The following is a 15488-nucleotide window of genomic DNA, read 5'->3' as shown; positions in this document are numbered from 1 at the left end:
CAAGGGGGAATGGCTTTAAACTAAAGGGGGGGTAGATTTAGACTAGATATAAGGAAGAAGTATTCTACGCTGAGGGTGGTGAAACACTGGCACAGGTTGCCCAGAGAGGTGGTGGATGCCCCATCCCTGGAAACATTCAAGGTCAGGTTGGACTGGGCTCTGAGCAACCTGATCCAGTTGAAGATGTCCCTGCCCACAGCAGGGGGTTTGGACTAGGTGACCTTTAGAGGTCCCTTCCAACCCAAACTATTCTATGAATTGAGTTCTCACAAGGAAGGGGACACTAGCTCATTGATGCTCACTGAAGGAGACTTCTGTCATTACACATATAGTAACAGGGGCTTTTCAGCACTGAGTCCAGGAGCAGGCTGCCATGATTAACTGCCAACTCACAGCTCTGCTATTCCTTTGTACAGGTGTAACAGGTGTAGCAGGTACCAAGATCCAACTTGCACTGGCATTGCCTTGAGGGAGAACTGCTAACAGCTTGACACCACTGTGAGCTTGTGCATAACATCCTTTGCAAGGACCTTACACTTACCTGGCAGACAATACTTCGACCTGTCTCCACATAGCATCTCTGTCAATGCTATCTCTTAAGAGCTTGCAATAGTAGTTGAGTATTTTTAGCCACTGTCAATCCTAACTTAGGAGTCCAGCTGGAGAAGACCACTCAGTCCAGTACCCTGCACAGTATTAGTCTCAAGTACAAACCTCAGTCACCTGGCAGGTCAGTATTGTCTTAGCGGTCTGGGACTGCTGCCACTCAGTCCAGTACCCTGCACAGTATTAGTCTCAAGTACAAACCTCAGTCACCTGGCAGGTCAGTATTGTCTTAGCGGTCTGGGGTACTGCTGAAATAACTTAAGAAAATCTTCATGTTCTGGCTGGCAGTAGTAGTATAGCCCACTAAAGCTTCCAACTTAGGAGTTACTCTATTTTACTTCAGTACTAACATAATAATGGAGACCAATACTTTAACTGCTTAATTTTTTGTTTTATTTTTTCCCCTCCTCTGCATTTAAGATTTACAGTGGTTTCTTAAAGAGCATTCATACCTGTATGCCTCTAAGAGGTAACAGACAAGATTGTTTCAATCATCCATACAAAATTACTTATGTTTACAAATTTTTGGCAATCATAGTAACCCGTTTTTTCCTATTGCCATTGCCCCAATTATTGAAAAAGACAGTGTACAATAATTTACATTTGAAGTATTTCAAAGTGCTTGGTAGTGATTTTCCAAGAATAATATTTACAAGTGGCCTATACACATATGTACAGGTGTTACAAGTTGTGGCTGGAATATGGCTTTCTATGGAAAGTGCTTTATATTTGGTCAGTGGTGTTACTGACTGACCAATCCAAGGGCTACTGATAAAACAGTAACCACTAAAAGCTGAATTGTTGTGGACAGGTATTTACAGAGTTTGTTGTTAAGCTGTAGAAAATAGCTATTTACATAAGTGTTCCATACATACAGAAAGTATCTTCTTTCTTCCAAGAATGGAGGAAGTCTTTCAGCCACAAACCTGGTTACTATCCCCAAAGAGTGTAAAACACAAGTAAACCGGAAGCAATTGCTGATCCAGTGCTCACGCCATATCATCATCTGTGCTTACAACAGATATCTGTACAAAATAAGTACAGGTTAGCTACAGTTGTACTAATAGAAGACACAAAACAATGCATATCATCACTACACAACAGTTTGAAACAGGGGCTAGTTCTGCAGGCTAATGACCACATTCAGGACCAATTACTCCAACCCAGGCATAGGACAGTAGTTGCCTACTATAACTTTAACCCTGATTAAAAGGACAAGTTCTCAGCTGATTTAGCCCAGTGGTTTGGCTGCAGCCAGCAGCTTTCAAGAGCAGAGACCTCTCCTAAACTCAAGTCAGATATCATTTGGTAATCTGTCTGCTCTGAGGATTAACCTGGAGCCTTGGACATGTCAATAGGTTTACTTACTGCAGGGTAGGTGTGTCCTACTGAACTGCTGTGTCTTCCAATATCAATTGTGAGGTCCTCTTCTGTAGTTTTCAGGTAGACAGGATTATCAAAATTCATGCTTTTCATGTTCTTGTGCTGCCAGTTACGCCACATGAAGTAGCCAGCCACTGCAGCCATCACCAGCAATACTTTAGGGAGAGAAACAGATTGCAAGTATGGAGTAGAGTCAAGTCAAGCTCCTGACAAGAGCGGCTTGTCCCACCACAAGGGGTCCCAAAGGCTAGTGAATGCTGTACTCACAGACAGGAAGAACAATCCAAGCTGCTGATGTTCCTCCAGCTGCAGCTATTTCAGATGTTGTACCACTGATGTTGAATCCTGCACAAGAATTTGAAGTAGTGAGCTTGCTTACTGACAGGCTGGCAGACTTTGTCAGATGCAAGCACTTCCCAAGCCCAGAAACTGCTATCATGTATTAGCTTCTCAGTAACACACTGCAAGAACAGCCTAACAGGCTTCATCCTATATTAGTAGAAAGCTTTTTTTTTTATTGCTTGCCTTCTCTGAGCACTCCTGGGATTTCATGGAACCTATAGGTTCCACACTGCCATAAGTGAACTAATTCTGTTTATCACATGCTCCAGCTGTTGTACTTGTACTACACACATGACCTGGCCTGTGTTCTCTACTTGCATGCAAAGGAGAAAATTTCAAGTAGGCTAGTGGGTCAGTTTGCATTTAATTTCTCTGATGTTTAGCAGTCTGAGTTATTGGGACCAGTACCTCCAGGAACTAGTCCAACAGTTGGAGATTTTTCTGTTGTGCTGGTATCTTTAGCCTCAGTGTAAGCCACAGTTGTTCCAGTACCTGAAACTAATTATAGATCAAGAACCCAGTTAATCCTAAAGTTCTGCAATGGCTTAGCTATGAGAGCCATGGCAGTGAATGTTTAGCAGATGGCAGAATGATCATGCAGCTTGTTAGCTTTATTGGAAACACTGACATTAGTTATTTCACTAGCACACCCTCAGCTGAGAGTTTTTGATCAAAAATAATTCCAAGAACAAGGCTAGACAGTTAATCAGGCATGAATCACAGGTATTTAGGGTCACGACAACAGTAAGCCACCCCATCCCTCACTTCAGATTTTTTGAGTGAGATTTTAGTTCCACAAGTTTACTGGTTAGGTACAGTCTTTCATACCTATAGCAACCCTTTAGAGCAGCCAACTGAGGACAGCGTCCTTGCATTCAGTGCTCTAACTGTGGCAATCAGAATCAACATGCAATATAGTAAGTGGCACCTTGGAGTTTCTAGTTCTACTCCACTGGACAAACAAGCCTGCCATACAGTCAGTGCTCAGGGTAGTAGCAGCAGCATGTTTGTCTGGACCACGAAAGCAGGTCCAAACAAACTTCCTTGGCCAGCAAGCCTATCAGCTTTTCAACACTGTATTTATACATGCCATGTTAGTTTATACCCCTTGTTTTATAAGAAAGGGGCTTGGTATGTTTTGCGCATGTGCTTGCTGTCTGCAGAAAGCCATGGACGTACAAGGTCTTGTTGCAAATGATGATGATGCAGAAGACAAGCATGGACTTGAACAGCACCTGCAGACTTTGAGGGTCATCTTAATGCATGCTAGAAGACCACCCCCTCCAAGATTAATCACATCAGATTAACTCATGCAAAGCTGTCATCCTATACTGCCATATTTGCCTCCAACAGGTCCAGTACCTCTACTCCTTCCCCATCCATCCTGGAAAAGATTTCAGTCATATTACCATACCTGCACATCTCAGTCCATCCTCCTGCAAGAAGTATTTAACAGGACATGCGCAGGTGTACTTTGGAGAGTGTTCATTTATTTGAGGAGCAGGCAGGCACAGGTAGCTACAGCCTCCATTTGCCACGTTCTCTTCACACCAGTTCCTGCCTGTTGGTAAAGCAATTGACAGGAGTGAGCCTTCATACTCCAGGTGTATAGCATAATTATTTGCTAATAATTGCTCTAGTAGAGTTACTTGTCTCTGCAGGTTATAGATTTGCACCTGCCTTGCCTAAGAAAGAGCAATTGCAACTAGACCTTCTCTCAACCCCAGTGGGGCTGCCTGTTAGAAGCTTTGAGCACTCTAAGTAGAAGTGAAGTAGACAGCTATATGGGGGAGGGATACCATTTGCCACCACCCAAGCAGGGCAGGCTTCTTACAAGTACACACTGACATAACTATAAATTGTATTAGAGTTACCTGAAGGCTGAACAAGTTCATGATACACAATGATGTCCTGTGCATCATTGAGGTTGTTCACTAGGGTAACCAATTCAGATCCAGTAAATTTGTTGGCACCATAGACTGCCTCATTTTCTCCATCAATCCAGTACACACGGTCCTACAAGACAGTGTCATTGCATCCCATTACCTCTGTGTTGCTATCAGCACCATAATTGCTAGCCACGTACAAGCAAGAAGAGGATCTTTGACAATGACTACAGAAGTCATTCTTACCTCAAATATTGTTAGAGCAAGAGGATGAGGAAGGAACATATGAGACTTCAGCACAATTCTACGGTCCTGGCCATTCAAGTCCACACTTGACAGCGTATGTAGTTTAGAATCAAGCCAGTACAGACGGCTTTTTACAAGATCTAGGAGGAAAAAACACAAACATATTTACTATCTACATGGAGAAAACCTCCAGAGCCTCCTGCAAAGTTGAAACACCCACAGGTTCAAGAATAGCTGCAGTGTTGCCCTAGTTTCTTACCATACCATGATGCAGAAGGCTGCTGCAGTGCTGCCTAAGTGGCCTGTGCCTCAACTATAATATAGAGCAGTTCAAGAAAAGTTATCATTTCAGTATCTGAGAAGTGCTATCTGCGCCTGTTGTCTCCAGGCGTGCAGGAGCTTCCCATTCTCAGAAGCTGAAAATAGTTCTCTGAAGGCTGACCTTGACTTTTGTAGCAAACAAATTGCTAAAGCTCCAGAATACCTCTGGCACAGAGACAAGTTCAACATACCTAGAGCAATTCCATTAGGCCACTGGATTTCTGTTGTCACAAGCTGCTGTCTGTCAAATCCATTCATTCCTGCTTTTTCAATTTTTGCTGGCTCACCCCAGTCTGACCAGTACATAAAGCTGTGAAGCAGAATTTATGTTGTATGATGCACTATAATACTGTGTAGTATCACTCTTAATTATGACCAATAACTAACAAAGGCTACCTAAGTCAGTTATCAGGACATGGAATAGCTGGTAGGTCCGCTCCATTAAGAGAACCAGGACAAGTACTCACCCAGAGAGAGGATCTACAGCAATAGAAGCTGGCTCTCTCAGCTCAGAGAGAAACAAAACCTTTCTTTTTGTGCCATCTAGGCTAGCCACTGAAATGGTCTTTGCAGTCGAGTCAGACCAGTAGATGTTCTTATAAACCCAGTCAACAGCAATTCCTGCAGGGCTCTGTATGTTGTCCAGGATTCTGACATGTGTTCCAACTTTATCACGGGTATCAATAGAGGCACTGGAAGACAAGAATTACTTGCTTTCAACCACTTCCTCCACAGGTACTACCACTTGGCATGCCTCAGCCAACACTGCACGCAGATCTCAGGCAGACAAAGTAGAAGATGCACTTTTGACTTTCCGCAGAGTGCCTTTTGTACAATTATAGCAGCAGTTACTAGGAAGTGCAATAGGCATACACATTGCTAGTTATGGGAACTTTCACCTACTGTACTTTGTCTTTAGGACATCAGGAATCTAGTTCTCATCAGCAGAGCCTAGAGAAGTATCTTGGGTAAAATGTGGGATAGTTTAGGGGAGCACATTAGGGTTCAGAAGCTGACTCCATTTACCTGAAGATTGCTTTTTGGCTGAAGTCAGCCCAGTAAAGCTTTTGCTCAGCAATATCAGCATCTAGAGCCACAGTGTTTCTTAGCTGCTCTACTAGCTGAATGTATTCTTTCCTCTCAAGGCCGATCTTCCTGATATCCCGGCGGTTGGTGAAAATTAGACATGGTTCTTTCCCTGTGAAAAGAGTGTAAGTGTTATCTGTACTTCTAGACATGCAGTCACATATATTCTTTTATGACAAGTTTTAGAGTCATCATATTTAGTATTTGCCATTCCACACTTGCTAGTGGATGCTGACAGAGGTCTTGGCTGTACCATACCTCATCCTTTTCTCCCTCCACAACTTGATGGGGAGGGTCCTCCTGCCCAGGGAGCAGACACAAGCAGTTTATGTCAGGCAGCTTTAAGTACTGTATCATGGCATCATTCAAAGTGTTAGTAGTGTTCAGGTCTGTACAAGTTATGTTGATAACAGCACAACTAGTGTTAAAACCACGACAGCATAAACAGTACATCACTTGCTGCCTCATTTTAAAGCAGGGCTATGGAAGTATTATGTGAATACTCACCCACTGCCTTGCACACCCCAGTAGCAAGATCCATCTGATAGCCACGGCTACATTCACATTTGTAGCCCCCTTTCAGGTTGATACAGATTTGACTACAGATACCAGGGTTCTGGCATTCATCGATATCTGTAAAGACAATTTAATTTGTTCTCATCTCCAGTACCATCAGTAGGGTCCATGTTAACGTACTTGATACTTGCCTCCACAGGTTCTCCTGTCTATAAGCTCAAACTTGATACTTGCCTCCACAGGTTCTCCTGTCTATAAGCTCAAACCCAGCTGGACAGTCACATTCATAGCCAATAACGAGATCTCTGCAGATATGAGAGCATCCGCCATTGTTCACCAGACATTCATTTATGTCTAGAAAAGAAGAATTGGCCACTTCAGAGACAGCACACATATTCAGTCTTAAAGTCTTAGTCACGGAGTGCTTTACCAGATACCCATCCATTTTCTAATGATGCCTGCCACATCTGATAAAGCACTCTGGCACTTGAAATCACATGCAAGAGACCCTCCTCAAATTCGTATTTTCTCAGCTATCAACATGTTACTTGTGTTACAAGTTAGCAGCAGCAGACAAAGATTGAGGCTCCTGGAAGTTCCAGAGCCTCTAATGCCTTCAGGTGCCTTCTGGCCATGGAGAAGTCAACCCCATAGCCAGTTTGGCTAGGATAAAACTAGGCTATTGACTAGGTTGCTCTTGGTTGTTTGTTTGTCACCAAGGAAGTGCAGATGGGCATTCCAGACTGACATCTGACAGCTCAGAGGCTGTATCCAAATATGTCTAGTAGTCAGTATTGTGTAATGAGTTTGTTCACTTACTACACTCCTTGAGGGGCTCATCACTCCAGTCCTTGCAGTCTCTCTGCTGGTTACACACTTTATTGACATCTATGCATTCTCCACTTCTGCACTTAAATTTACCAGGTCCAGAGCACTGAATAACTGAGATAATGAAGATTGTGAGGGTGACTACCAGCTTCAACAGATATTCTGCAAAGACTTTATTCTTGCTTAGTTCCACACTTACCATTGTTACAGTTTGCTTCATCAGTGCCATCCAGACAGTCTCTCACACCATTGCACTGCCTACTCCCATGGACACAGTTCCCATCTTCACATCTGAACTGGTCTGGTCTGCAGGTCCGAGAAGCTGAGGACACAGCCATTACAGACTTAAACTCCTGAGGTCTGCTGAAGGAAAGAAAATAAAACAGGAGCCAACCAGCACCTCCTAGAGAAGGACCAAGTTAACTTACGGCAGTTGATTTCATCACTTCCATCCTTGCAGTCAGGATCTCCATCACAGCGCCACTTTTTGTGGATACATTCCCCTGAGCCACATTGCACCTCACTGGCAGAGCACTTCACAGGAGGTGCAGGCTGACGGCCACATTGCTCTAGAGATTCATCTGAGTGGTCAGAGCAGTCAGCATCATCATCACACACCCAGCTGATGGGGATGCAAGTAGAGCTCTTGCACTGGAACTCATGAACTCCACAGGTAGGAGGTGCACACTCCAGCTCGTCACTGCCATCGCTGCAGTCATCTTGACCATTGCAGACAAAGCTCTTGGAAATACACTGCCCACTGCTGCATGTGAACTCTGCTGGACTACAAGTCATATTGCCTGGAGTAACAGGAGTAAGAGATTAGCAGATTATCACAAGAAGGCAGACTTTTGTATAAAGGTGTTTTGCTTTGCAGGTTCTTCATCAGCTATTAGCTAACAGAAGATCAGCACCCTGTATAAGGCTCTAGGAGAACCTAACTGACCACCGACAGGACACTTGGGCCCCACACAGACTGTCCTCCTTGCCTTTGGATGTTATGAGCGAGAGGCATCAGTTTTGATCCAGTGAGTGAAAATAACCTCCTTCTGAAGCAGCTAGGCTGTTCTGCTTCAGAATGCGAGCCTTTCAGAAAACAGGCTCAAACCCTGTGAACCAGAGACAGAAGGTAAGAGAATTGCTAACTCCAGAGTACAGACTAAGATTAAGGTAGCCAGATGGTCAGCATGCTCTGTAGTTTGAAATTGAAGTGTTTTGTGCTGGTCCTCAGGACAGCAGTGGCCCGTTTGCCTGGACCACTGGGGATAACAGATCAAGATCTTGCACCAGTTGATCCTGTGGTATTAAGCAGACCCACACAACTTACCCCAGTACAAATTATGCTGGTTTAATAGCAATGTAGCTAGCAGCTCAGTATGCCTAAACTGACAGTTTTATCAGCTTCATTAGAAACGCTGTCTGTAGATTTACTTGCTAGATTAAGGCATGTGCTTGCTGAGTAAGGCAGCAGCTCCACAGACACATAGCAGAAGTCTGGAGATCTGTGTGTCATTAGCCCATCCAGGTAAGGTGGCTCTGATGGAAGCCAGACCTGTGGCTTTGGTTACAGCAAATTTGTCTCGAAACACCTCAGACAATTCATATGTATGCAAGTTCATTAGAAAAAGCCAGGAACACTGCACTCTAATACTGGCAGTGACAGCTTCACTTGCATACCAGCCTGAAGTTGCCCCCCAACACCAGAAACCTAGCTTCCCTAGTCTGCACTTTCAGACAAGCGCACAGAATACTCCAGGATAGGGCTATAAAGTAGATCAGCTGTGCCTTTGGCTACAAGTCACTACTACATTTTCAGGAGACCATTTGTTTATGTAAGCATTAACTAGAGTTACCTGTTGAGAAACTGCAGCGAACAAGTTCTGATGGTTTGCCTGACATGTGACTAAACCTATGGCTATTGTCAAAATTAGCCAGAGACCAAAGATAGATGTTGAATAGCTTATATTGCTGTAGTTCTTAACTTAGCAGGATAGAGAAGTGTTAGAACATGCCTGCTTTGATAAGCAGGCTGCAATACAAGATGAATCTAGGTTTAAGGAGATATTGATACTATGAGAAATTTATCTTTCCAGGTATACTGCCCAGCTAGCTCCTTTCCAGACAAGTCAATTTCAAATAGAGTTATGCAGCCACCATTTCTTCCCTTACCACAATTCTCTTCATCTTCTCCACTGTCACAGTCTTTTTCACCATCACATTTCCAGGACACTGGGATACACTGGGTTGACTGAGGACCACAGCTGATTTCATTTACCCGGCATGTTCTCATATCTATTGAAAAAAGTTTAAGTTCAATTTAAGAGTTCTCAAATTTAAGAGCTACTGCTCTTGGGTTTTAGCAGTTGTCCTGAAAGTCGAGACTGAAAGGCTTCAGCTCCAGACAAAGTTGCAGTTAATTAGATGCCAGCATCCACCTAAGTTGATGGCTCCGTCATGGAAAAGGTTACACTAGTTTGTAGTGCTCTAAAAAAATGCTTCCAGCTCCCAATAGATTAATATTTTAAGAGTATCTTTGTAGTGGTAGTTTTGTGATTGCACACCAGTTACACTGTAGAAGCTTGAGCTATAACATGTAGTGGCAGGCAGGAGTAATGCCAAAGTGCAGTAGGACTTGGGGCTGAAGTGTTCCTTAGTGTGGATCCTATTGATACAGAGAGATGAAGCTTCATGGATCTATATTCCTTGATTAGTTACCACACTTAAGACTGGGGTTGCTAACTGCGAGACCTCACAGTCAAGCCTCTGCATGTCTGCTTCCCACTCCCCAACATGTAGTCAGTCACTCAGTTCCTACACTAGCTCTGGTTGTCTTGCAAAGTAGTTGTCTTGGAGGACAGCGATGACTTGGTGAGCAAGCCACAGTAATGGTCAGGCCTGCTGCGTTGTGCTTGCTGCTTCTGACTCTCAGTAAAACCCCATACTTACTATCTATTACCAGGTACAACTGTAGAGTCCCCACTCAGTTCTGCATGTTTTTAAGTAGTAAAAAGTCTTGTCAAGACCCCGATGTGGCCAAAGCCAAGCTAGCACTTAGGAAGATGCTCTCCAAGAAAACAAGTTCATCCCTCCTTTACGAGGAGAGCCAGGCTGCAAGCAGGCAAGAAGTCAAAAAGCTACTCCCTGCAGGCTTGCCTGCACCACCAAGTGAGGCTCACTTACGGCACAGTTCAGCACTCTCGTCAGACCCATCCTCGCAGTCCGGATCCCCATCACACTGCCATCTGTTAGGCACACACTGACCACTGATGCACACAAAATCAGATTCAGCACACGTCTTCTTCACTGCAAGGGAGAAGGACAGCTGCTTATTTAGAGACCAGAGCTTAGCTTGTTTGTTGCAGATAGAGATAAGCTGCCTTGCCCTAGGAAAGTGATGCAATATCCTTAGTTCTTGGATGTCTGGTGTCGTCCTCCACCAGTCTAATGACATCACTGTTTAACACTTCCTAGAGAGTTATACTGTGCATGGAGAAACATTTATTTTCCTGTAAGCAGACACTGAAGGACTGCTATTGTTAAGGGAGACTATGCTGCTAGAATAGCTGCTGCTTTGAACACACTTGAGTTAAAGTAAGGTCTACTGATATTAATATTCAGATTTGGAACTCTGAGTTCATTATCGAGGCATTTGATTTGTCACTACAGAAGCATGGTACTATGTAACCCTAAGGTAACAGTTTAGGCCTGCCTGAGCAGACTGGCAGTTCAACACCATCAGTGTTGGATATCAAGTCTGTTTTGCTTTGTCTCTAAGTACATGTAGTCATCCATCTTGGCTTCTATGTCTGCTTAAAGCAAGAGTTGGCAGCCAAAGCTAGAGTTAGTGTTTACAGGAGACTCAGCAGAATCATTTTCACACATGAACCAGGGCATTTAACCATGGAATAATCAATAGCTAAGTGCTAATAGCAAACAGTTTCTATTATGTCTTCAAGCAACAACTGAGAACAGGCTTGCATTCTGTTCTTGACAGTCACCACCCTTGAAAATACAGAGTTTTGGTCATGAGATTTTCTCTCAGTCACCAATTCCAGGAGACTTTCTTAGCACTCAGAAAAATTCAACTGCCTCAGATGGATACAAGGCATCAAGATAGTCCCCCAGTTGTTCTAGGGAATTTGTCCTCTACTCTGTATTCTGACTGTCAGAAGTGCTGGACAGGATAAACATCTCTCCAGCTATCCCCTGTTAAGGCCCTACTGCTAACTAGCAAGTACTACTACAGAGATATTTATTTTGATTACTTACCACAAGCACTCTCGTCACTGCCATCTGAACAGTCTTCATCACCATCACATTTCCAGAGTAAAGGAATACAGCGTCCATTACTACATGGGAATTGGGATTCCTCACATATTGCTCTCGCACCTTCAGTGAAAAAAGGAACATAAGCCCCAATACTATTTAGCAATACTTTCTTGCTTTCCCCCACTGCTGATCAAGAAGTTACTCAGCTTAATAAACAGCATAACATTGGCATGAAACCAGATCTGAGTTCCAAATCTTTGCAGTCACCTTATTCAATCATGAAAGTAGAGCCAGAAGCTTTCCTTCACAGTACAAGTGCAGAGCTTAAGCAGTACGACAGCCCACCTGCCAGACAACAGTAAACCAGCTTTACTGTTCTTCTTACTAAGCTTTCCTTTTCAAGGCAGGGTCAAGTTTGCAAGGCAGAGGGATGCATGCACACATTGACTTCTGCTGTCTAGCGGCTAGCATTGCACTTTCAGAACCCTTCAAACTTTAAGCAAACTGGGTTTTTACTGGACTAATATCAAGCTGGATTAGCATTTCCGTACTCTGCTGCTAACATGTTACAGCGGAATCCAAGATGTCTGTAAAGATAGCTTAGATATCTGCTCTGTAGTTGAACAACAAGTTTTCATGATTTAAGTTATTCCTCAAACAAGGGCACCCAAAGACATTCCTTAGTATACACAAAAAGAAGTGTGATTACTTATCTGGATCTTGTTTATTAAAGCTAGATCAAGTGTGATGCTAAGAGAGCAAGATAATTTATCACTTCCTTCTGGAATCAAGTCTGTTGTCTCCCAGCTGATAACAGTCTTGATTTGTTAGTACGCTTGAGTAAGGTACTGCTTTCTACATGGTGCTTAGAGTGCATTTTTCCAGAGTATCTTCAGCTCTAAAACTGTATGACCCCATCCCTCAAGGGAACCTACTTTGTCTTGAAGCCGTGTTAACTGCCACTAAAAGCAGCAGCCTGCTTCTTCAGCAGCTAAGCCAGAGCTGTTCCATGTAATGCATGTAGGCAAGTGTGTAAGCTCATGCATTACTATTGGCTGCACATGTCTACAGCATGATGCAAGACTCCTGCTCCTCCTTGGTTTATTGCATCATTTAGTGGAGGTGCTTTGTCTTGGCATTCCAGGGCTTACAAAGGACATCAAATTTTAGTAGAACTTTACTTGTTATTTTATCTTCTGTGTATGACATGCAAAATGCAAGACAGTTTCCAAGTGGAAGGAAGCTATTCAGCCATTTCACATTATATTGGCCAGCCATCAGGCACTAGCCAATTCCAAGTATAAGCAAGGACAACATGGGCAATTTTACCTACTGAGTGTCTCATGTAAATTCATGCTAGAAGTAACGGATTTGAAACAGCAGCTTACTGAGCTCTGCTAATATTTTAGCAGTCTTACTGGTTGAGTAAAATACTAACTCACTTGTCAGACAGAGTAAAGCCATAACAACTTCTTTCTGGGAACTGCGTTCAAACAGTGCCAAAAAACTGAACATCAGCTTTTGTGGTCTGTATTTCCATTCCTCTTTTCCTTTTCAGGATGGGAGTTACACCAGCATGCACTTTCTAATAGCATGGTTTTGTAAAGCTGCTACTATTTGGTCAAGAGCTGTCAAACAAGTAGCTTGCCTTGTGCTAGAAGGCACATCCCAGTCAGCTTAGAGAGGGTGCAGAAGCCACAGCTATTCGGCTTGCTCTAAGCCTGACATCACCTTGTTGTCCAGTAACCTCTAACAGAAGTAACCTTCTGCTAGCAAGCTTGTCACACATTATTCCAGTTATTACTGTACTACCACCTAAAATATGCAACAACTGACTCCTGATAGTTTTGAGACATTCTCATCCAGGCTTTCAGAGTGAGAACAGTCAACCTTTCCCAAAATAGCATACTAGAGATATTACACTAAGCCTGCCACTCAGGAGATCCCAAAATAACTCCACAGTCCTTAGTTACTCTATTTCAAGCTAGAATAACCAGAAAAGGCTTGCTAAGACTGCCTAGTACATTGTGGCTTAGAAACATAACATCATTTTGACCAAATGCTACAGGGAAGCTACACACAAGGCTAAATGAAACAGCAACTGAGCTTGCAGTAACAGCTGTAACTTTACAATTACAACCCTTAAAATAAGCCATTCCAAGAAGGTATCATCACTTCTGCAGCTGATACCAAGTGAAATGTCGGAGCAACTACTTTTGTTAGCCCACAAACAAGTAAAGAACTGACAGCACCTAACACCCACACAGGTGCACAAAGGTCATAATCTGTTGCTACTCCCAAAGATGTCTGTCAAACTCTAAAGGCCACTTGGAGTGAGCTCCAGTTAAGACAAAGGTTAGTTCCAGCCAGTAACTAACTGTGATCCCTTGTTTTACACCAAGCACAGTTCTGCAATGCCACATAACCATTTTAGTCATGACACAGCTATTTAGTCACGACACTACCAGTCTAACCCACTTATATTTGAAGAAAGAGTCATACCGCAGTTCCAGGTTCAGTCACTAGACAGTTAATGATTTTTAGATCAGCATCAATTAGCCACTAATTCAAAGCTTCTCTTCATGTGCTACTCATGCACAAGAAGCACCTTCACACCTTTTCTCCTCCTTGGGATAAAGCTTAGGCAAAAGATGTAGAGAACCAGTAACTTCACAGCCTGTGATTGCTAACATATATTATTTTACTGTTTCCCAGGTAACTACTTAGTATAGTTTGGCTCATAAGCAGCAGCGTGCGCAGGGTGAAGGAGCACAGTTACAATGACTACCCAAGTTAAACTAGCTTTCTCCATACTTCTGCTGTCACTGTTTGTCTCAGCCCCTTAAACAAGTTGTCAGATTACTTGTCTGGGCAGCCTCAAACATGTGACACTTGTGTGCTGTCATCTGACACCAAGTCCCAGAAAAGCTTGCAACAGTGACTGGTAAGCCTTGCGAGAGCTCATACAGGAACTAGCTTAGACTCCCCCCAGACCCTGGCAATTGCAACTACTAATAAGAGGGAGCTGGTGGGGCCACGAACTCAAATTGAGGGAAGAATCAGACTAACTTGGTGGACTAGAGTTATCCTCCATTGCATATCTCTTACTATGATTTCTGACTACAGTGCACTATCAGTTTCAGTGCCAGCCAGCTTGGTCCTTCATACTACAGCTGTTTAATCATGTCTGTTGTAGACCGGACATGGGAGCAATCTACATGAACTGAGGACTGACTAGGCAGACATTTCCCCTCTTCCTCCTTGTATGAGGACTGGATGCAACAATCCCCTGGCTTGCCTCTACCTGACAGACCCAGTGTCTGAACTACTGCACACAGTTAGGACTGCAAGGTCCAACTAACTTTAAGCATACTTTGCCAACGCAGCCAACATCTGACACTTAGGCCTACTTTAGGGCACTAGTCAGGAGATTAGGAGCCATACAACAATGCAGACATCAGTTGCCCACCTCCCACCTAGAAGAGTAGCCTGGATCTCAGTTCCTGAAGGAAGAAAGGAGTCAGCCAATTGATTACTACCTCCACTCAAGAGGAAAATATTTTTAATTGACCATCCAATTGGTTTAATGTGCAGATCCCTCTGCCATAGGGTAACAGCTTCTGCGCTGGGAGGCAACCCTGGAGCTCACCACGAGCAGCGCTACTAGTGAGAGCCCAGCCCACAAGAAGGGATCCGGCGCTGGCTAAACTCAACCTTGCCACCAGGTGGAGATCCCTTATGGTGGTTACCATTAGCCCTGAATTAGAGCCATGCCAAAGCTGCTGGATGCCACAAAGCCAAAGTTGCACAGTAGTTTGACAGCACACTTAACGCCGCAGGCTTTCCAAGGGCTCCTCTTCCTTCCTCCACGATAAAGCCTCAATCCTCCCCGACCCCCCCGCGATGAGCCCCAGGCACGCAGACCCTCCCCTGAGCACCAGGCATCGCGCAGGAAATCAAACCCTCCCGCGGCACCCGGATCGCTCCCGGGAAAGATGCTCCCCG

At 43.8% G+C, this 15488-nt stretch overlaps 1 protein-coding gene across 1 annotated transcript; it reads right to left on the bottom strand.

The window, feature by feature from the left end:
• Positions 1-979: 979 nt before the first annotated feature.
• VLDLR (very low density lipoprotein receptor) lies at positions 980-14577 on the bottom strand. Its single transcript, XM_009279955.1, has 20 exons — positions 14553-14577; positions 14298-14324; positions 11484-11603; positions 10395-10517; positions 9384-9506; positions 7643-8014; positions 7414-7536; positions 7206-7328; positions 6621-6740; positions 6378-6503; positions 5811-5982; positions 5252-5476; positions 4976-5094; positions 4464-4603; positions 4206-4347; positions 3746-3892; positions 2740-2829; positions 2257-2334; positions 1975-2144; positions 980-1631 (listed from the first exon to the last, which is right to left on the bottom strand). Exons 1-20 carry the CDS (start codon positions 14575-14577, stop codon positions 1596-1598), a joined length of 2601 nt encoding a protein of 866 aa, XP_009278230.1. The 3' UTR covers positions 980-1595.
• Between the last annotated feature and the right edge of the window lie 911 nt (positions 14578-15488).

The sequence above is a fragment of the Aptenodytes forsteri genome, unplaced genomic scaffold, assembly GCF_000699145.1.
Source record: "Aptenodytes forsteri isolate BGI_AS27 unplaced genomic scaffold, ASM69914v1 Scaffold99, whole genome shotgun sequence".
In the NCBI taxonomy this organism is placed as follows: Eukaryota; Metazoa; Chordata; class Aves; order Sphenisciformes; family Spheniscidae; genus Aptenodytes; species Aptenodytes forsteri.
The sequence above is the reverse complement of the archived record's forward strand: the minus strand, read 5'-3'. Positions and strand labels throughout refer to the sequence as shown.

What these genes read in the sequence shown, in the direction of transcription:
- VLDLR (XM_009279955.1), bottom strand. Translation starts at nt 14,577, where the DNA reads ATGGAGGATAACTCTAGTCCACCAA. An exon ending in GCCTAATGGAATTGCTCTAG is followed by an intron (nt 4,604 to 4,975) that starts GTATGTTGAACT and finishes TTTTCCTCCTAG; the next exon opens with ATCTTGTAAAAAGCCGTCTG. An exon ending in TAGGACACACCTACCCTGCA is followed by an intron (nt 1,632 to 1,974) that starts GTAAGTAAACCT and finishes TATTTTGTACAG; the next exon opens with ATATCTGTTGTAAGCACAGA.